General features: G+C 44.6%; 1 protein-coding gene across 2 annotated transcripts in view; it reads left to right on the top strand.

Moving 5' to 3' along the window:
* The window catches only part of ABL1 (ABL proto-oncogene 1, non-receptor tyrosine kinase), a 77,754-nt gene that overhangs the window by 45,425 nt on the left and 9,577 nt on the right, over nucleotides 1-22,752 (top strand). The window contains exons 2-8 of one of the 2 annotated variants that reach the window (XM_057380062.1): nucleotides 271-437; nucleotides 9,302-9,475; nucleotides 10,225-10,520; nucleotides 15,610-15,882; nucleotides 19,711-19,795; nucleotides 20,152-20,329; nucleotides 22,488-22,672. In XM_057380062.1, coding sequence (XP_057236045.1) covers nucleotides 353-437; nucleotides 9,302-9,475; nucleotides 10,225-10,520; nucleotides 15,610-15,882; nucleotides 19,711-19,795; nucleotides 20,152-20,329; nucleotides 22,488-22,672 — 1,276 coding nt within the window. In that variant the 5' untranslated portion in view covers nucleotides 271-352. The remainder of the gene's footprint in view (nucleotides 1-270; nucleotides 438-9,301; nucleotides 9,476-10,224; nucleotides 10,521-15,609; nucleotides 15,883-19,710; nucleotides 19,796-20,151; nucleotides 20,330-22,487; nucleotides 22,673-22,752) is intronic. The other variant, XM_057380061.1, reaches the window with a different exon arrangement.

The raw sequence follows: 22,752 nt of genomic DNA on the forward strand, positions 1-22,752 counted from the left end.
TTTTCCCTCCTCCATTCCTCTCTCTCCCGCCAAAAGAGTTGGGAAGGAGGGAAGATGGCTGGAGTTAACTCCCCGGGAGAGGAGGTGCGGGGCCCCTGGATTTTCCGCCTCTCGGGCTCGCCCTTGTAATGCTTTTCGGAGCGCTGGATTTCGTCGAATTTCCCTGGATATTTTGTTTTAGGCTTCCCCYGGATATGTTGTTTCAGACTTCTCCTGGACTTTTTTAGACTTTTAYCGGATTTTTTTTAGAGTTTTTTCTTTCTTTATTAGACTTGTAACGGATAATTCCACACAGAAGAAACTGAAGGAGGGGGGGAAGGGAAACCAGACAGCCGAAGCCAAACTCTAACAAATGAAAATGTTGGAGATTTGCTTGAAATTGGTGGGTTGCAAATCGAAGAAGGGGCTTTCCTCCTCCTCCAGCTGCTACCTGGAAGGTGAGTACCCAAAGGGGCCGGGGTTGGGATGTACTCCCGGGGGGCACAGCCCGATCCCATCACCACCATCCCAGGCACGAGTTATCCATGGATTGCGAATTGGGGCCAGGTTTGGGGGATGTTTGGGGGATTTTTGGGGCTTGCCGGGCTCAGGCTCATGCGGGGGTGAAGAACCGAGCGGTGTCGGCGGCGTGCGGACCCAGGTGCCTTTCATTAATGCAGTTACAGAGGGAGCGCGGCTCTACCATTTATGGTTGTAAAATGTCAAGTGATCTTATTGCCGAGCCCATAAACAAATCCCTATCTTCAGGCCTCTGCTTTATTTTTTTTTTCCCCGAGGGGGGAAGATCTCCCTTAATTTGGATGTGAAARAAAACCCAACTCCAGACTCAAGAAGAAAATTTAGATGAGTCCATCAGTGAAATATTTTCAGCGTGCGTTAATGCGTAATGTCTTGGTTCGTTTTGGTTATCCCCCTTCTAAGTTTGCTTTCCACAGGCATTTGCTCAACTGGATTTTCTTGCATGTTTGCTTTTAAAAAGTGATTTTTGAGTCACACCCGTGGTTAGTTGTAGATGTTAAACAGATGGACTCAACTGGTTTGGATGGAAAGCCTGGGCGACAGAGGCACCGTGCTGGGCAGAGGGACTTTGGGCTGAGGTCTTGCTTGGTGTGACCTCAAGCAARATCTTCACCCTGCCGTGGCTTCACACCCAGCCTGTGGAGCAGCGATGTGGTCCCTCCGTTCAGCCTCTTCACTGTGCTCCAAGGGTTGTGTCCATCCCACTGGTCCCGGCTCCTTCAACTTCTTTTGTGTTGCTGGATGTTGTTTCAGTAAAAATAATCCTCCTGCCAGGAGGACCGTGCTAACTCATCAAATCAGAGGCAYGAAAGGCAGCAGCTGATTTCCAGGGGCCTATCGCGAGTCGCTGTTGCTCAACTCTCAAATATTCAGTGCAGAAAAGGCCCTCGGAAATTCATAGGTTAGGAATCTCAAGATCTACAAATGGCTGCTCATGGCAAGCTCACTTGAAGAAGTTTTGGATCAAGAGTCTGTATTTATTGGATACATTCAGTGACTCTGAGGAATTTTCTGTTCTCTAAAATCAAAGAACAGTTTCCAGAGGACTTTCTTTGCTTGTTTAAAGTTTCAGAAACCAAATGGTGGGCAGATGCATGAATAATTTTGATGTTTTTATGTGACTGAATTCTTCTGTGATCTTCTAARTGTACAAAACCTCTGTCTGTGTCCCCTGCCTCTGGTATTGCTCAGGCTGTGTGTTAAGAAAGAACTTCAGGCTGTGCTGGGCCTCCTGTCTGTGCCACTGGATCTTTCAACACAGCCCTGGGAGAACAGGCGGAGCATCTGGGGCCTCCTTTCCCTCTGCAGAAATGAATGCTAAAGGATGATGTTACAAGGGTGTTACCCTGACTGYTTCTGCAAGTTTTCTCTTTTGTGTTTTTTACAACCACTCCCCCCGCCTCCCCAGTTTGCAATGCAGTTGCATAATAGGATTAGAGCATAGTTTGGCTTGGCCATATAGGCAGTATGAATTAAAAACGTTAGACACAATTAATATTGTAGTATTCCCACCTTCTGCTTCCCTGAGACTCTGGTTGCATATTTATTTTTTATGATAGAATGGGAAATGTGGGTTGTAACTACTTTTAAACGATCTCTCAAAGTACCTCAGTCTCACTTCTGAGCTCAGCATGGGGCAAACCCAAAGCCAGCATCAGAGTAGGTTTTAGATGTGAACACATGTGGCAACTGCAAACTTAATGTGACAGTCAGGATGTAAACAGCCCAGAACCCCCATAATTGATTGGGGAACTCCTGGAGAGCAGGGTGAGATRCTCATCTGAGGTGGGGGGGAAATGGAGTTAAAACAAGTAGGATTTTCTGTTACTCCTTTCTGAAGYTTAAGGTATTCCTGGGCAGCTTTCTTAAAAGTATTGCTAAGAGGTTGAAATCATTGTTGAGGATTTCTCCAAAAGAATGGTTGTGGCTTGTCCCAAACTCCTGAATTCCAAGAGCACAAGTGAAATCCATTTGCTTGTGTTGCCCTTAAGAATGTAACAAGTTTTTACATATGGATTTGTTATTTTAAGCCTGGCAGATTATGAGAAGGGGACAGGGTTGTGTCAAGGGGCAGAAACTCGGGATCATTGCTCCTGGATCCCTGTAAAAACAGCCTGTGATGGCCAGTGCATTTCCATGCACATCCCACAGCCTCTGTGAAGCTTCTGAGAGGATTAATGAGATGATGGTGATATTATTGGAGGATTTAACTCTGCTGTTGTTTTCTTAGTTGTACGGAAAGCTGAAAGTTTCTTTAGGAAATTAGGAAACCTTAAACATAACTGCTTAAGGGCTGAAAGGTCCACTATGTGCGTGGAAAAACAGTTGCAGGGAGGAGGATAGATGAAATTTTGCTCAATTCCTGATTTTATTATTCATATGTTAACAGAAACAATTCAGTTCTGATGAATAGCATGGGATGTAACAAAATCAAGTAGTTTTTTTTTTTAAACACACTTTTTGAGAATACTGTTCTGAGTCTGGATTTGATGTAAGGTTGATTTGGAGTCAGGCRCATGTGTAGGTGTACGTGTCCTTTGACCATGTAATCAGAAATGTGGTTTTCTTTTCATGGTGGTCCSTTCTGAAAGGCTTTTATGCTCTGTTGGTTTGCAGGAACGAGGGTTGTTTGGGRATCTCTGTGTGTGGTGTGGAGGGCTGGCAGGTGCTGTGGCCCATGGCTGTGTGCTGCTGTGCAAGGGCAGATTGCCCTGCTCTCTGAAAAAGCCAAAATCTTTTCTTAACTTGATCAAAAATGAGTTCAAACTGCTTCTAACAATGACTGAGTTTTCATATTGATGTTTGAGTTGGGCATTTCTTTGCCCTCGTTTCTATTCCCACTAGTAAATATTATTTTTAAATGTGACAGATCTGAATTTCTGTCATCTGCCTTCTCCTTTCTGCCTTTGCCAAAGTCAATAATTCCTCACCCACTTCACACCAAGAAAGGGTAAAGAGTAGAAGGGAAGAGGCACAGGGAGTACTGCTGCCAATCTGATCAGGAAAACAGAACGTGTTCATGTCCCAAATAGGGGCTGAAATAGTCTTGCTGCCTTTTTGGGCTTGGCTCTACCACTGAAAGTCAAAAGCCTTGTTTAAAACCTGTCAGTGTTCTCTGTGAAGTTTAAAAAAAACCATTTTGGGGACACTAGTAAAGTCCTTTTGTTTTCTAACTGAAAAGATTCCTGTCCTGCCAGCTGTCAGACTGGCTCTCTCTCTCTTTTTGAATTTATTTTTTTTTAGTGTCTTGTTACAGCTAGAGTAGACAAGCCTGGGGAGGAGCAGCAGCCCATAGCCATTGCCCTGTTCCTGGAGAGGGATTTTTTTAATGCATCTGGGCACRTATTAAGCCAGACCCCAATCAGCAGCACAGCAACTCATCTGCCTCAAAGTCACTGGGATCAGCAGGCAGGGCTTTGGTCACCCTGTTAGGGAGAGCAAATGCATTGAGCTGGACTTGCTGCCTCCCTTCTGTTTGTCCACCCTCTTCCTTGGCTATTTTGTGCTCCTCTCCTCGTGGCCTTTCATCTACCACCATTTAGTRGAGGTCTTGCTGTTGTACACAATTCTGGCGTTGTAGTGGCTTCTTACTTATGTGCTTGTTCTAGTGGTTCTTATTTGTCCCATCTTAATAAAAAAATCTGGTTGATTGTGCTTGCTACCATTTCCTGTGGGATGTGGTGAGGAAAGGATTTATCATTTCACAGGAAAAGTTGGAACTGTTTTGAGACCTAAAACCCATCATCTACATATATGTCAGTCTTTCCCTGAGCAGTCTGTGGAGCTGCTTATTAAAACAAGGGAATATAACACTAAATCTGGATGATTCTTGCTTGGTGCTTTCCCTGCCCAGGGCTCAGAATCAGGCACACTTCCCTACTTCTGCTCCTTTGGTAAGGAAAAAAAACAGAATCTATAAAAAAGAAGTTGTCAGGAATACTGAAGTGTCATTGAAATTCACTTGAATCTGGTTACTCTTTCCCCTTCCTCTCCCAGGGGTTATTGTCTAAGGTCAGGCAGCAACTTAGTGGCAGATTTGAGAACAAAGTTCAAATTTCTGCCATACCCACTGTTCCACTCCATGCATCTACAACTATGATTAGCTGGCTGTTGAAAGATGATGTTTGCCATGTCACTAAGGGGTTATAAATGGAATAAATTCAGAATGAGCTCAGGTAGAACCTATGGGCCCGTGTAGGAGTGAACTTCCAGAACAAAAAGTGAACTTCCCAACAAAACAGCTGGGGAGAGTGGCCCAGCTCAGGGGAATGGGGCTGGTTGGGAGAGGCTGGATCAGTTTCTGTACTCCTTCATCTCTGTATATAAATACACAATGTTTAAAAAGCTGTATCTATCCTCATGCTGGCTGTAAGAAAGTGGGCTTTCCAAATATCAGCCAAGAGCAAGAGCTACAGCAATTGCCAGTGTTGCAGAAGGGTCTGTGGCCTGGGCTGTGCGGTGGGTGACGGGAGAGGCTGAGCCTGATCTCAATAAAAGGATTAGTCTGAAATTAAACAGGAATCTTTCCTWCTTTCTGGGAAGTTCTGGTTTAGAGGTTCTTTTAAAATCCATATTCCATCAGGCATAGGGAATCTGTGAGGGCCACTAAGGAAARATAGTGGAACAGAGAGGCAGCTGCTCCATCATCTGTGCTCAGAGTCAGGRACATTTGGAAGTATTAAGTGTGCACTGCTAGTCTGCCATTTCTCATAATTTCTTCCGGGGGAAAAGAAGAGTAGGGGGAATGTAGAGAAAGGAGAAGGCTTAGGTGGCATGTGCTGTGCCTCCAAAGAGATTACTAGAAGTGTTCTGTGCTCCCTCGCTCTACAGACCTTGTGGAAAAAATGCCAGCACAGTTTGTAAACCCACAGGATGTTTGTTTTGTAGGGAGACAGGAGGTCTCCTCCTTCCCTCGGGAYTGCCTCTCAGCCAGCTATGAGGAGCCGAGTGTAATCCTGTGCTCCTGCCTGTTTTCCAACCCATCCCTTACATTTTGGAGGAAATTTGCTTGTGTTGATCTGCACCAGAATTGTTCGTATCTTAGAACTTCTCACACAGCCCCTAACAATGATTCATGGCTTTGTATAAACAGTAATGAGCAGGAGATAGTTACACTTACGAAACCATTTAGTGTGCAAGCATAAATACCTTCTGGTAAAAACTTAATTTAGGGGGGGAAATGATGACATTCTTATGGCTAATGCCTCAAAATACAAGCTGCTGTTGCCTTTTTTCAAAGTCTGCATCGCTTTAATTAAGAGTCATCATTTAGTTGGTGTTGGTGGAGAACTGAATTACTGCTTTAGGACTCCTACCAGGAATCCAGGTGTTATCCAGAGCACAGTATGATCAGAGTAATAAATTGCAGCCTTGCTGGGATGCAGCACAAGACAAAGTGGATGTGTGGAAGGAAAGACAGCGCAGCGATAACAGATTGAATTACGCTTGCTTCCTGCCCCATCGCCGTGCCAGGATGGCCTCCTGTAGGTACAGCAGCCAGGCTGATTTATGAGGGGGAATCTGGCCCACTGAAGATCTCAGCAGTGCTGTAAAATTGYAGTTAAAACCAGCAGTAGGAGGTGAAGAAGCAGTAGTGTGTTGAAAAAGACCCTCRATATGTAGGAATAGCGATGTCTAATTCCTGCTCTGAAGGACTGGAATGTCTGGGCAGATTTACTGGAGAATCGCTCAGAGGGATAAACGCTGCTGACAGCCGGCTGTACGTGGCTCCCAGATGGACATGTCCTGTCTGCTTCTCTCGCTTCATGGTTTTGTGTCCTCAGTCTGCTGACAGTCTCCTCTTGGGGCCCAGACCTTTAAAAGTGTGTTTTGTCACGGTCTATCAAGCTTTTGCTACACTCGGGTCACTACAATTCTGCTCTTTCCTTTATGCTCTTCTCCATGTTGACTCAGGGCCTCATCCTCCCTTTCTGGACATTCTTCAAGCTTCATTCACCACCTTCCCCACCCCAGTTCTTAACTTGGGGTTCCTATCTTCTGGAAAAGCCAGCCCAACTCAGCCCAAGAGTTGGGTCTGGCATCTCCCCATCGTGCTCTCCTGCACGGCACGTTCACACACCGCCTGCACTAAGGTGGGGTGTCTGTGGCTGCACAGTGGGGTCTAACAGGGTGAGACAGAGGGTATGAGCATCCTCTGTATTCACTGCAGGACYGGTGTGGTTTTCCAGTGTGGGCAATTCTTGTGTTGTTCTTAACAACTCTTGCTTCTGCCAGTCCTTGGGTTTGCAGGCGTTATCACGGAGTCAGGAATGTCATCGAGCAAAACCAGCCTTCCCCGAGTGCCGTACCGCAGCTTGTGGGTGTTGTTGGCAGCTGGCACAGTGTTGTCTCACAGCTGAATCGAGCACATACCTTGGCATCCGTGTGTAATGAGTCAGTCCCAGCCTCGCCGCGGCCTGGGCACGAGGGATGGRTTCTTGTGGAGCACTTGGCTTTGCTCCTGCATCCCCATCCCTGGCTGTGCCTGAGCCATCCTCCGCTGGGCTGGGATCGTGCTGGAGTTGGAGGGGAGCCTGTTTTAGATTTCCTGCCTTCCTGTCGAATCAGTGCCCCATGTGGGAGGCATTTCCCTTCCTGACGGAGGTTACGGTCCATCCCATAGAGCAGCGTGTGCTTATTTGTCCCGAATTTGGGGGGAGAGTGTCACAGCATGACTCCTTGCTCAGGTTGTGTATCTGCCACTTGCAGCTCTCTGCTGTCTGTCTGTTCAGGTGTTTGCTGATGGTGTAACTCCTTGGAGTGTCTCCAGTCACTGCAGTGCCCTGTGTTTGATAAGGGAGCTTAATGGGCCTGACAGGATCAAAGCGTTTTCATGGTAAAATGATTATAGCTTAATTTCTGAAAGTGGATTTTATGTTTCTTTTCTCATTGTTCCTCTTRAGGGAATCCCAGGCTATTAAAATGTATTCTCCTTCAGGACACAGGAAGAGGAAGCAAAGATATCAAGGTGCTTTAAAATAACCACCCAACACACCACCACTTTTTCTGACTGTGGAATCGTTTAGAAAGTGGTTTTATTTCACTTCGGATTCACTGTGGAAATATATCTCCCTGCAGATACTGTTTGGCGGGGAAAACAGGCCCAACAGTGTCTGTATTTGCTATTTTGCTCACATATATCATATAGGTTTTCCAAAGAATACAGTAGTGCTCACCTACACAAATAACCACCCAGAGAGCCTTTACCAGAGATCKCCTGACCAATATATGCCAGATTGTCTGTGGGTGAACAGTGGCCACCACTGTTATTCACACTGTTATCACCAAAGATAATGGAAAGATAATATTAGAAAATAAACTGTATTGTTAGGATTTGTAGGGTTGAATTTTGGGGGGTTGGTGAGGATTTTTTTAGCAGTTGCCTAGTGGGAACATATTTTGGACATGTCCCAATCCACACTTAACTTYCATGCCTTTTCTGGTGTCAGTTGCATCAGTTCTTCACTGATTTACTGGCACAGCTTGTACTGGATTTCCAGGCCAAACAAACAGTAGCATTAAAACTGCATTTTGATGGGATTRCATCTCTGTAGCAGCACAACACTAGTGAGTACTGCAGTATAAAAAGAGTACTGTGCTCCCAGGTGATCTGACAATCTAGGAAACACTTGGCYTGGGATTTCTCTGTCCAAAGCTCTGCCTGTGCAGGGGAGGGATTCAGCAGGCAGGGGCTGATGCTGTGTGATGAAGGGCAGTTGCATGGCGCAAGGGGCTGATGTGACAGTGTCGTGTTTCCTGTCCCCAGAGCCRCACTGACGCAATGGTTTGTGTGCAGCGCTGTGACCTCGCTCAGCAAACTCATCCAGATGGAAAATGACCCTTCAAAAAACAAAGAGTTTCACAACTTCTTGTCCTGACTCTGTGCTAGCACAGTCAGGCRTGGCGCTGCCAGCACATCTGGGGGTGGTGTGTTAAAGAGTGAGGGGGCACAATTATTTGGAGCATCTCTGCTCCAAACTCTTAAATCATGCTCCAGAGGGAAGGACTTGCAGGAGCAATTGCAATAAAATTCTCTGATGTATTTGGACTTGCCTGATACTTACTGAATATTACATACCTGATACGCTGCAGGGTACAAAAAACTTCAGAGGTTGGTTTTTACTCACCTGTAAAGCTCATTTTTCAGGAATCTCCGTGTTTGCAGGTGTCTCAAGGTTGCTAAAAATGTAAAAGTATGCTCAACGCTGCTCTGCTTTCAGAGTGATGGGCAGGAGRGAGGGCAACAAAAAAGGCACTGCATTGTCCTCAAATAAGAAGAGAAATGATTAAAAACACTGTGAAGAACAGAAAGACCTAACTCCTTAAATACCATSTCTTAAAATCTCGCCCTTCTTGGCTCACTGTACTGCACGTTCTGGCCATTTCATTTATAGGATAATGAAGGGATTTACCTTTTGAAGGTCCTGCGTTTATTTTCAAATCTAACCATTCCAGCAGTTAGGTGTGAGCCAAAGGATTTACAGGCAGCAAACAGCTTACGTGAGCTGCATTTGCTGGAGGGATAGAGAGAGAGGGGCTTTTCCTCTCCTGCATGTCCTGGGAGGCAGGAGCTGGGGGCTCTGGGCAGGCTGGGGACAGCTCTGTCCTGCCCATGTGGCAGGAGATCTGCATTAAAGCKCTGTCCATATCTGTCCTCTGACGCACGAGGAGCACACGTGTCACGAAACAGTGCAACTTAGAAAGTCAGAGTGTGTGGGTTGACCAGATGGCTTTTATCAGCCAAAATGAACCTGCTTTTTCCTTTCTCTCCTTTTTCCTCCAGAAGCCCTTCAGAGACCGGTAGTGTCAGACTTTGAGCCGCAGGGTCTRAGTGAAGCAGCTCGTTGGAACTCCAAGGAAAACCTTCTGTCCTGTCCTAGTGAAAATGACCCCCATCTCTTTGTTGCACTGTATGATTTTGTGGCGAGTGGGGACAACACTCTCAGCATAACTAAAGGTAAGGTCACTGGCCAGAATTCCACCGGGAATGTGGGAGAAGGTGTAGGAAGGAAAGTCACTGTGAAATAATTAAGTTATACACCAAACCCTATGGATTTATTTTTACTGTGGGAAATAATCTTAAACAAATACAAGTATTTCACAAAGTCACAACCTTTTTAAAAGTTTTAACTGTCTTTTTTTAAATTGCATTGGGAATGAAACTCTGTCAAAACTAAAGTCTCCATTAGGAGAATTTGAACTGATATAAGCAAGAATTTGAACTGAAATAAGCTGATTTTGGAGGCTGGCCTGTGTTYTCACTGTTCTCCAGAACACAGTCCCTGTATGAAAAATGACTGTACAGATATAAGGACCAGAAGGATAGAGTAAGAAAACACCGTATGTACTCCAAGTCACATCTACTTTCCTTCCTAATTGAAATTATTTTTTATTGTTTATCCACTCCAGTTCTTTCCTAGCTCCATCGAGCCAACTCAGTTCAAATAAAATTTGCTGGATTCATTTCTTAAACTCAAGCAGCATTGGAGCTGGTGCAGAACTGCAGGCAAGCCTAAAAATCTGAAGCATGTGACTTTATTTGGCTTGGAGAGGTCCACTCAAGCTTGAAGAGAAACACATGCTCCCTGCTGAGTCAGATACCTATTCTTATAGGAGATTATTTAATCATCTGTTAGCTAGAAAGAACCTATCTTTGTCCTCAGCTCCCGGGCTTGCCATGCCTAACCACATTTTCTTTTCCCCAAGGTGAAAAGCTCCGTGTGCTGGGCTACAACCACAATGGGGAGTGGTGCGAGGCGCAGACCAAGAACGGGCAGGGCTGGGTCCCCAGCAACTACATCACCCCRGTGAACAGCTTGGAGAAGCACTCGTGGTACCACGGGCCAGTGTCMCGGAACGCTGCCGAGTACCTCCTGAGCAGCGGCATCAACGGCAGCTTCCTGGTGCGGGAGAGCGAGAGCAGCCCCGGCCAGAGATCCATCTCCCTGCGCTACGAGGGGAGGGTKTACCACTACAGGATCAACACTGCCTCTGATGGCAAGGTAGGCTCCAGGCTGTCCCAACGTGCTGGGATGCTTTGATCTGCACGAGGATGAGCAGTAGCAATGGAACTGAGCGGTTCTGAACCCGGCTCACGGGGTTCATCAGCTGTAGTTACAATGAAGTGAGATTCTAACGTGCCTGGGACAGAACAGTTTTATTCCTTTAGCCAATTACATAATACAGCTCAGTAGTGAAACACTGTAAGGTAGAAAATGCTAGAGTTACATCAAGGCAGAATCTAATCATTAATAGGAAGTTCTGAGAATTCTTGTCCCTTACATTCAAAAGATATGATCTGTGACTGTCAAATCAGAAAAGTCAGTGCCTATTGCTAATAATCTGTAAATATTAGGGACAGAATGCTTTCTGAGCTATTCCACAGTATTTTTAACTACTGTTTTGATTTCTCTACAGTATTTCAGCGTGATCATTGGAGACGGGTAGGCACTTTCACTTTTATATGGGCTTTGTCCCCAGTTCCTTCATTTTTTCCCTAGATTGTTGTGTGCTGTAGCAGTGTTGCAATGCCGTGCTTTGTGGATGCTGCAGAGAAATGTTAGCATAAAAGTGTAGTTTTCCACAGATTTTTGTTTTAATTTCATGGAAACATTTCTRCTGGCATTGGATTTTGGAAAATGTTGKTTTTTTACAAATCTATTTTAAGCAGTGTCTCTTAAGATCCTGTGCAGAASTTGAAGTGTGGGTCTGGAGTGTGGCTGCTGAGGCTCTTCTTGCCAGCATCTAATAGATGACAGATTCTGTGCCATTAAATTTCTTCAAAAGAAAAGAATAAAAATAATCAAGTATAGTAGCAGCCCAGTGTGCCCAATTTTCCCTTGTCCTGTGAGAGCTTTACTCTTACAACAATGCTGACAGCAAAATCTTCAGTATGAAAATATAGGGAACCAATGCGCCTTGTTTCCTATTTATCAGGCTCAGCTCTCTAAAACCTGTAGTAAGATAACCAGATTTTATTCAGTGATGAAATACTTCTTGTCTACTTTAGCAAACAGGTTATAATTGAGCCAATTCTGACCATGTTATTTAAGGCAACGTGTTTCCAACTTAKGGCACTTKGATTCTTCCTTTTCCCTCCCRTGTAGACACTGTCAGCATCTGTGGTCAGCATCAGCTCTGTKAAGTGCTGACATGCAGAATACTTGAAGGTCTACATGGCAATCTGGAATATTATTCCTCCTCCTGTCTCTGTAGCTGATATTGCTTCTATGCTTCGATGCTGGCAGATGAGCAGTGCTCACGTGAACATTTTGAACCRAAGGCTCCTTGGGTTGGTGTAAATAAGCATGTGTCCGTGAGGAGATAGCACATGTTCTCCATTTGAGCTGTAATAGGGTTTGGCATATGAAGGCTTTCATCCCAGCAGAGCTGTTTTTATCCCWGAAAAACAGTTCTGCAGAGCTCCAGTAATCCATTCAGGTCTGTGTTAGCTGGGTTAACTGTTCATTTTCCATGAAGTTGCTTGCATTGGTGTTTTTGAGAAAAGGTRCAGGTTGGAACACTTCACCAAAACAGATCTGCAGGTGCTGGTAGTCGGARATAMAAAATKGAGCAGCAGCAGCAGTGACTGAGAYCTGTGACTTTTGGGCTTTGCCTCTGCATGCAAAGTCAAGCAGAGAGGTAGCCACAGTCCTCCTGGTGCTGTGCCAAGTGCCAGCATCCCTGCAGAAGGGACAGTTTGCCATGTCCATGCATCATGTGCTTCAATTCACAGCCTGGYGTGTTAAACCTCATCGATTCCAATTTGTGTTAACGAGCTGGGCAGCAAATTGCAACACTTTAGTGGTAGATGTGCTGCTGGGCTGGGGACACTGCTCTTCCAGCACCCTGTCCCTGGCTGYCAAAGCTGAGGAGCAGGGAAGAGAAACAGCCAGTACCCCTGTTTGTCCCTGTGCAGAACGGAGGCTGCTGGAGCRGGTTCATGCTCTGAGCTGCTCGTGTCACACTCTGTTTATTACCAGCTTTGCAGCAGATCATGGCCATACCAGAGGAAAGCTCTTACCTTCACTGCCCTGAACACCTGGGGCCTTCCCAGCCTGCTGTATCGTTAGTCAGCCTGTCCAGGGAATTTAATATCTCCCAGTGCTGCAGGAAGGATGAATGGCTTTGGTGGGATCATATCCTGTGCCTGACAGAACATGCTTCAGGAGAAAGAGGTATTAGAGGAACATGTGGAGCAGCTGCTGCTCAGCACAGTGGTGTGTTTTGCATTGCACAGCTTTACCCAGACTTTCCTGGGGGAAAATTGAAGGGACTAGGAAGAGATCAGAGGTTTGTACATCTTAATTTTAGCACTGTTGATACTAAATGCATAGGGGTACAACAACTTCAACAAAATTCCTCTGGGAGCTTTTACTTTATTTCCCGCTTTAATGGGTCATATTTTTCTGGACCACCCTTCAATTTTTTGTTTTGTTGGTTGGGGTTTTGTTAAGGATAGTATTAAAAGTACCCATTCTTTATTTGGCTGGCACAGTGCAGCCAGTGATCTGGTAAACCACTTCCGTGGTACAGAGGACTTGGTTTTCCTGACCTGGTGGTACTTGAGGCAAAGCCTCCTACTGAGTTACCCAACTGAATAAACAGCCTTGTCCAGCCAGTTCTTCAAATCCTGCTGTCCTCAGCACGAAGGAAGCAGGACTGGGGTCTTGCTTGAGTCTCTTGGATCCTCCAGTGGCTGAATTGGATGCAGATTTGAACCTTCATGGATTTTTTTGTGTGGATGTTCAATTTGATCAGCTGAGTGGGGAGCAGGATTCASAATGTTCTAAGGTTAGCATGGGCCAGTTTAACCAGCTGTATAAAATACCAGCCAGGAAAGAGAGATGTGGTCTGGTGGCAGAAGTGCAGATGAGCAGCCTGTTTATGCAAGCAGAACCCCTTGGCACAGGACTCRTGTTTATAGTTTGTTTGATATACAAAAATTCACCAAATGATATCTCAACAATGTAGCCAGGAGGCAAACTGTGAGTCCCTACAAAAGTCAGGTGCTGGATCTGTCACCTTTGTGAGAGTACAAATCAGCAGCACCACATGGTTTTCTTGTTGGATGTCATCAGTGAGAGGTTAGAAAAAACCTGCCTAGAGAATGAGCACATTTACTGCTGGAGGTTTTTCTTAATACAAATAGAAAACTTCATGAGTGTTAAGGCATGGAATGTTGTTCCCGTGGCCTGGACAGGGCAGTCCTGTTCTGTCCTCATCCTGCTACAGGATTTCTCTGAAATCTTTGGCCATTTATTTAGCTTCTTTCTCCTTCTATAATAGGATCATACAATCTGTCACATTAAATACAGATATCGCTAATTCTTGTGAGATATAAGTTGTCATAAAACCACGGGGGAGCTTCCTTCTTCATGCTTCTCTGATACTTCCAAGTAATCCTGGAGTYCAGCTTTTTCTACATCCATATTTTTAGATTTTAATTCTCAGTGTAACATGGGAACTGCTATACCGCTGCAAGTACTTCAAACAGGCATGGCTTGTTTTAAATTGTGCTTGAACTGGCTAATGCTTGGTCACTCACACCAAGCATCTGTAGAAGCCTCTTACCTTGTCACTTTTCTGTTCTCAGAACATCTGCTTTTAAGGTGATTTCACCTCTCTGACCATGAAATGTGTTGTAGGTTTTTGTAGGGTTTTTTTTTTTTTTTCCGTAGTGTTGAAATGGGATTTGGTTCAGTTACTTTTCCAAAAGAACATGTGACTCACTTTGGTAGACGGTTGTGAAGATGCTCCCCAGGARGTTGCCATTATTTTCCAGAGTCTCCAGTACAAAGACTTCTATCACATGTGAGGGTGGTTTTGCCCCTTCCTGCAAACATTTTTTTTTTTTCTCTTGCAAATGCAGCTCCCTTTTTGGTTGGACATGGTCTCTTATTGCTAGAGCTTCACAGATGCATTTTCTTCTTCCATCCAAAAATTCTTCCTAGGTGGAAGAAGCAGAATTTGACCCTAAATCTGGGATTTTTGGATGCCTGGCAGCCCCAYCAACTTCCCAGCCTCCTGAAATCCAAGACAGATGGCCACTGCATATGCAGGAACTGTTGACTGTACATTCAGCGTGTCAGAWGCATTTGGGAAGTTTGATCCAGCTGTTGGCATATGATGTGAGCAGTAGGACTAGTGTGTGGACTGGACAGGAATTTAGGTGCTGCTCTTCCTGTGAGCTTGTCCCTTGCCAGAYCTTGGTCCTTTGTGAGAAATGGAGCTCTTCCATCTTCTGTGTCTGTTGCAGGCTAGACTGTGATGTAAAATGCACTTTGATGCAAAGATTTCTCAYTCTCCTTCAGGTGTAACCAGCACTTTTCAAAATAATTAAATTTCTAGCTTTTTTCACCTTGCCTGGCAGGAGACTGGGCTTGAGGATGAAAACTGGAAACACACAGCTCTGGTGGGAGGGGAGTCAGTTGTCCATTATCTTTAGCCGGATTTTAGGCTTAAAATGGATCTTTTGTATAAATGTTAAGAAGGTAACAAATATGGGTTATCATGCCTCGCAGCAGGTTTTCTTTCAGTGGTAATGATTTTACTTCTGTGCTATTGATTGGTGCCCATCACAGGGATGGAGCAGACCAGCTCCCTGACYTCATGTTAATGCTTTGCAGAAGCTCAGGCCTAAAGCAGGGAAAATTCTGTTTTGCTGATCATATTTCAAGGAGAATTTAGGCAGGTGAAAATGTCATAACCCAAATAGTAATAGTGAAATCGAGACACTGAGGCTGACAACCCCCCCAAACTCTCCAGGAAATGTCCCACAATCTCTACTGACCAGCCTTTTGAAAAAAGACATCTCAAGCAACAGCATGCCCAGTCTAGTGCTATTTGCAGCCATTCCCTGTTGTTTTGACCAAGTGCATGTATTTTCTCCTGAATCCATGCCTTTCCCATGTAAGCATTGAYTGTTCTGGGCTCTGGAGCTGGTTACAGAGCTTGTGGAGCTCATAGTTTGAGGCTTGAGTAGAAGCAACGCCGCACTTTGCTTTCATAGTTTTACGATGCAGTTCCTTTGCACAAACCCTCCGATGGGCATTACCTGAACGAGCTTTCCCTTCCCTCTTTGGTTCCCAGCTCTATGTGTCCTCAGAGAGTCGCTTCAACACCTTGGCAGAGCTGGTCCATCACCATTCCACCGTGGCAGATGGGCTCATCACCACGCTGCACTACCCGGCGCCCAAGCGCAACAAGCCCACCATCTACGGCGTGTCCCCCAACTACGACAAGTGGGAGATCGAGCGCACCGACATCACCATGAAACACAAGCTGGGTGGAGGCCAGTATGGAGAGGTGTATGARGGGGTCTGGAAGAAGTACAACCTGACGGTGGCTGTGAAGACTCTCAAGGTAGGACTCAGTCTCAAAGCATTCTCCATTCAGCAGGGAGCAAATTCAGGCTGGCTGCCTGCTCTCAGTTCTCCTTAGGCATTTATTTGTGTTGATGGCAACCCTTCCTTTTGTGTGCTGGAAATAGAGTAATTTTGAAAGAGCTTGATCCTCTTACTGTTTATATGATACCTGTAACACTTGTATCTTAACAAAGGARGATGTTAACAGCCCATTTTTACTGGAGAATTGATGAAACCTTAGAAAAGTAAATAGTGCTGCAGTGTCTCGCATTCAGGGTGTGGTAGAGGTGTGCTGTTCACGGATGAACACACCAGCACAAGCTGGTGTATTAAGGAAAATAGTGGATTGTGAGTCAGTCAACATAAAATTCAAAGGCTGTGCTCCAGGGAGGCTTTGCATGTTTTGATTTTCTGTCTTATGTGGCATCTTTCCCAAAATACAAGCTCCCTGTGTACCTGAAGTCTTAAGCAACTGTTCACAGCTGCTTCTTATCAAAAGACACAAGAGGAGGAAAAAGGCTATGCAAGCTAAGGTATATTAAAATTCATAAGTGGCTTTAATGAAGAACTGGATAATCAGTTCTGTTTCTGGCTCTGCTCCCTGATTTCTGCATCTTGGTTTCCTTGTCTCTTGAAATGCAAATAGTGCTCTGTGAGTTCATAAGGTCGTTATTTAATTCATCTATGTTTATAAAACTGTCTTGAGATCTTCTGGCACCATCTGCACACATTGCATTTGATTGCTTAATAGGAGTTTATGCRAACTTGACACCATGTTCTCTCTCCTATAATGGGGACGTGGTTTGGTCTTGCAGAAACAAACAGAACCGAGGGTTTCGTTTGTTTCTTTTTGGTTTTTTTTGCAATGGAAATTTTGAAGTGGAGAGAACTATGTAGATGCTTCAGTGTCAGGGGAAGAACCTTTCCTTGATTTGGGGAAAATATTTCTTCCTTGCTCTGYGAGCAGCGGCTGCCTCAGTACTTCTGGGTTGCCATGGCTGCAGAAAGTATTTTCATTTTGGCCTTTTTTGTACTCTGGAGGTTCCTGCTGCTGCTCCCAGCGGGGGAGTCCAAGTGCTGCTTGCACAGGGAGCGAGTGACATCTAGTGTTGTCCCTGCTCGGGATCGCTCGGAGCTTTGTGGTGCAGGTGAGCTGGGATGTGATCAGGTTCAGCCAAACACCTCTCATCCCGAGGAGAGCTCAGCTCCTTCCTGGAGCCCTGCAACACCTTCCCGCTGCTGCTTGCAGTGTGAGGATTCCCGATGACGCTTCCTGACTTCCCAGCTTGCTCCAAACTGAAGTTGATGCTTTCATTCYCTTCTCCCTAAAACCCAAAGACAAATTGCATGTTATCCCATCAAATCTGTTTGTGCAGAGGAGAAACCTTAATACAGACCGTGGCTGTTTCAAATATATCAAATAAATATTTAATGAAACASGACTAAAAGTGGTTCATAATGTAGTATTGAAGCAGCATGTTCCACTGGGGAGTGTAAGAACTACCAAGAAGAGAGTTGAGAAACACTTCAACCTGCAATTATGCACGCTAAAACCATCCTTAAAAGCAAATTTATAATCCACCTTCTTTAAATCCATTAGTCTGCTGCCTGACAGGTGGGATTATAGCTTTCTTCAAAGTTTTGGGAAACATTTTAAAATCACATTTATATCCCAGTTCTACTGGGAAAAACAAGCCTTTCGCAGCTTCTGCCCAAATCTTCAGATGACTCATTTTATTTTCTTTTGAGAGAATGTTTTTCAAAACTTTGTATGATTCTTCTTGTTCCTTTTCCATCTACCTCAGATATCTCTTATACAAAAGATAAAGGAGCACGAAGACTCAAAGAGAGAGAGGGGGGAGAAAAGTCCTTCCAGCATCTTTTTGAATAATGATGCTTACGAACGCCCATTTGTTGTTCAGTTTTCTATCGAGTGTCTAAACATAGCTCATGGCTGGCACAGAACTGGAGAAGAAGCGATCGAAGGAGCACACGCTGTTCCTCAGTGTTTACTGGGGAGRGCGAGACAGTGTTTTGGTGCTCAGATGTTGCCTGTTCAAATCCATCCCCGGCAGCTCTGTGAATTGCACAGGACACATCAGTATTTATCAGGGTCTGTTATAACAGGACACGCTCTGAATTGCTGTTTTTACCCCCAAATTGGAAAGGGACACATGGCAGTGGCTGCRGGGACAGGGAGCTCTTTGACCTGCACTGGAGCAAATTTTGCTGGTCGTGATTGTGGCCACAGCGGGTTCTCCTGAGGGTCATTTAATGGCTGAACTGCTGGCAGCTGGTCAGCTCAGCACATTTCTTACTGCTCACCTCGGCTCTGCTGCCACTAGGACAGTCTCTGCCTTGTCTTTTGATTTTTTTCTCTCTCCTTTATTTTTTCCCCAGCAGAGAAGCTTCTGTTTTAAATTAGGCAGCATGTAGCCCTGGTGTCCCTTAATGCCATGGCACAGCCCTGTGCTGTGCTGGGAAAACAGTGTACAGCCAGAAATGCTTTATTTCTGCCATGGTTTAGTGCTGTGGGAGCTGGAAGCCAGTTAAGCTTGGTCCTTTGCACGAGATCAGGTTTTCAGAGAGATCATTGCTACAGTGATGCTCTGTATGTGCCCTTCCTATTAATTTGGTCACTGTAAGGTACAAAATTTCAAAGTATGGAGCAGCTATGCAAAGGACAAACCTTCCAAGGTTTGTGTAGCATGAACAAGACAAAGGCGTATTTAGAATAATTTTGCAACCTGGATTATTAGCCCAGTTTCCTTTGCCAAAGAGAACAGTTTAAGGTTCTGCTCACAAGGACCTTTGGACTATTAGTTTTGACAGTGTGTTGAGCAAATCGCAGCTGTCAATCAAGCTAATTGGCAATGAATAGTAAGTGATTGAATGGCAGTGTTGGAAAAATGTTCTCAGTGCTAAGAGCAGAACAGGGAGCTGGCTGGATCTCACAGTGGCAGCCCACTGTTATCGTTCTCACCAGCAGCAGTAAATCCTTTCCAATCCTTCCTTAAAACACTTTGTCCATGTAGCCTGTCAACATTAATCCATCAATGAAAAAAATATGGATATAGAAAGAAACATTGCTTTAGGAATAGATCTGTATTTTTGCACCACTTTGAAATGACCTTCCGGCCATTTGGGGCGTGTTTGCTTCAGAAAAAATATGTCTTTTGAGCAAGATTCTATCTTCTTTGGTTGTGTGCTGTGCCAAGTAACTTTATGGTGCCCAACAAATCGGTAGTGACACATCTGCCCAGAACGGGTACGTCATGGGTCAGGCTCTAAATGCCAGAAATGAATCTGTGAAACCTTGGGCTTTCCGTCACACAGTGGCTGCCATCGGTCGTGCCCTCCCTGTCAGAGAGGGGGGATTTCTTGTTCCTGCCCAATGAACCCAAGGGCCTGCATTTCAGCAGCCTCTCAAGCATTTGATTGTGGTGTATCCTTTCTTTTATGTTCGTTCTTGTTCTTTTGCTGCACTTTTTATGTTACTTTTTTTTTTTTTTCTGTTAGGAATGTGCTCGTCTTTCCTTTTCAGCTCCTGAGTGTTCTGTGAGAGACCCTTCACAAAAGGGATATAGATTTTCTTGCCCCAGAAGTCTCAGCTAGTATAAGAATTACAAAAATATGTATTTTTAAAGTCATACAAAAAATTAATGTTCACAACTCCCTGGCTTTGTGTTGTGGCTACAGGGAAAAATTACCTTGCAAGAACTGTGGCTTATGTTGTCAGTTTGCAGTTCTKTTTGTATCCTCATACAAAAATCTGTTCTTCCTTTGTGTACACTGCCTTTGCCAAAGCTTTGCCATTGTTTTGCAGGAGGATACCATGGAGGTGGAAGAGTTCTTGAAAGAAGCTGCAGTAATGAAGGAGATCAAGCATCCAAACTTGGTGCAATTATTAGGTAAGTGATAAATACCAGGCAGAGGGATTTGAACTAAACCCTTGTGCAGTGATATGGATGTTAAGGAGCAGATAAGCTGCTTACCATACCAAGGCTTTAAATACAGACACTTATTGTCTGGCAAAATTCACAATTTGTACCACTAATACATGATTTTTAATGATCTCGTCTCTCTAATGTTTAATTTGCCAGAGCCTGAAGCAGAAAATTAAACCCCTCTATTAACCACTTCCAAGCAGAATCCATTCTTTCCATGAGCCCCATTTTTCTGCCTTCTRAAGGTACAAATTGCCCTGGGGAATAAAACATCATTGATATTCTCCAGCATTCATTTTCAACTTCACGTTGTTCCCCAGGGGTGTGCACACGGGAGCCTCCTTTCTACATCATCACGGAGTTCATGACGTATGGGAACCTGCTGGATTATCTGMGGGAGTGCAACAGGCAGGAGGTGAACGCTGTGGTGCTGCTCTACATGGCAACTCAGATCTCCTCAGCCATGGAGTACCTGGAGAAGAAAAACTTCATCCACAGGTAGGGAGGACAGTGAGCACCTGGGAATCTTGAGCACAGAGCACCCCTTGATGTATTTTCCTRCCTTTCAGGCTRTCAYAGCWTTGGCTGGTGTCATATATTTATCAYACTGGTGCACATCTGACACAGTCCATTAACCTGTCCAAAGGATGGATTTTGGTTTTCTCTTAGGGGTTTTTCTCTTCCCTTTGAAATAGAGGCAGGTGAAAGACACATCAGTACTTACATATTTTGGGCAAGGCCTTAAATATGAATTTAAGCCCGAAGTAATGGACCTTTAATGGACCAGATAAGCCACTTCCTTGTTTTTAACAGCCTTTCAAACCAGCTGCAGTTGGTGATGCTGGATGTGCGCAGGCCCTCRCAGCACAATCACCCTCGGAGCGCTGCCTCAGCCCCCGTTCTTCCTTGTTTAGTTCACTTTGTTTTCCACTGCAGGGATTGTTCCCTGCTATTGTCCAGATTGTGTATTCACTTTAATAAGCATCTCTGCCGTCTTTAAAGTCTCAGGGACTCTGACCTTTAAAGTGTGCTGCAATTATGGCTGGAGCTTTGCGTTCCTCTATCTGCAGAAATGGGCTCCTGGCAATATAATGACACATCCTGCGCCAGGGCTCGAGAGTGGCTGAGCTTTGTACACGATGCTCTCTGTGTCGTGGTGTGACCTTTCCTGCCCAATTAACTGGAATATGGAATTAGCACGTGGTTTTTTTTCATAGAGACAAATATGAAGATCGTGTGTAAAGTTCTAGGTGCTCCTCTAAGCCATGCATTGCTTTTGCTGCTTGAAAGACCTGGTAAATGCTGCTATCAGTCAATAAATTGAACAGACATGCTGGCTGCCAATTAAAATTTCCAGCCTTTGATTTGTTCTGTTGAAAGGACTTTTTTCCRTCAGCCTGCAGGAAGTAAACTTTATAAACTGCTTTGTGTGAATCTCATTTGTCTTCTCTGCCATTCATTTCCTCTTACTTCTGATGACCCATTTATCTAAAATAAATAGTAGCATTTTTCCTTATCAGCCACCCCCATAACCACCTACCCAATTATTTGAAGAGTGTTGTCAAAATTCACATCCATGGATTCAAATGCTGGGCTCTGACCTCATTTAATGAATCAGGAAGGAGGAGGAATTTGATTATGGAGAGGAGCTTTTATTTAGATACACATTGTAGTAATCAGCATTGATAAGAAGGTACATTCAAAACCACTGAAATTTAAATGGCCATCTAGTAAGATGTACTTTTTTCTGTTTTTTAATTTATTCTGGTTGAGTGGAACAAGCAACAAAAACAGCAATGTCTGCCTCATATCTGAARATCTCACAGGAGCTTCCTGGTGCAATCAATTTTTAGTTCAACGTGACATAATCTAGAAAAGTGTTTTTAAAAGAAACTAATATTAGGAGAAATGTACCTCTGTGCTTTACATTTTTATCCTTCTGAAGCGTTTTTGAGGATGCAARCAGCGTGTACAAGCCTGGGAAGTGGCAAATGCAACGTGCAGATCTCTCACCTKCCAAGGTGGAGCCAGTGGTGGAGAAAAATGTGGAGAAAAAGTTTACTTCTTGCCCAGTTCATTGAAAATGCCAGCACTGATAGCAGAGGCTACAGCAGGTTTGCAAAGGCCAAAAGCTGGTGTGAACAAGCTGTGCTGTAAAAGGTGGTACCCCTGGTAGGAGGAAGAGCAGGRCTGGGAGTCAATTCTGGTGCTTGAGCAAGGACTGGAAAAGGAGTTCAGGAGCACAACTGGTGTTGACTGGGGTGACTGAAGCGCTACAGAGGTGGGCAAGAAGTGAGGAGTTGAGACTCGGTTTATTCAGTGCTCATCCCCAGCTATTGATAACTTGAGCACTGACATTTCTTTGGAATATTTTTATCCTGAGGGTGGCAGCTTTTATTGAAAGTGAGGGGGCTTCTTGAAGCTCTCACTTCAAATTAGAAGGAAAAAAAAATTCTGATGACAGTCTTCYGAAGACGGAATGGAAAATAACTTTCCCTCTCGTGTGTGTGCTGTAACTCCAGAATTTCTGTGTAATACTTGGATCAAAATAATCACACAGGCCCAGGTTTCTTCGGGAACAGCAGGCTCCCTTGCTGTCGCTAAAAGTGAGATGGTGAAGACTTTCCTCATTGCCTATTTTTGGTCTTCTTTTTAGGGACCTTGCTGCCAGGAACTGCCTTGTAGGGGAGAACCACTTGGTGAAGGTGGCAGACTTTGGCCTGAGCAGGTTAATGACGGGTGACACCTACACTGCCCACGCTGGAGCGAAATTCCCCATCAAGTGGACTGCACCAGAAAGCCTGGCCTACAACAAGTTCTCCATTAAATCYGACGTCTGGGGTAAGAATTTGCATGGTTAAGGTTAATGCAGATGATAATCTTCTTTGCCAGGGGTGTGAAATGAGGCTGTTGTGGAACAC

Source organism: Malurus melanocephalus, unplaced genomic scaffold (genome assembly GCF_030028575.1).
Source record: "Malurus melanocephalus ecotype Western Australia unplaced genomic scaffold, MMel_1.1 scaffold_435, whole genome shotgun sequence".
Classification (NCBI taxonomy): Eukaryota; Metazoa; Chordata; class Aves; order Passeriformes; family Maluridae; genus Malurus; species Malurus melanocephalus.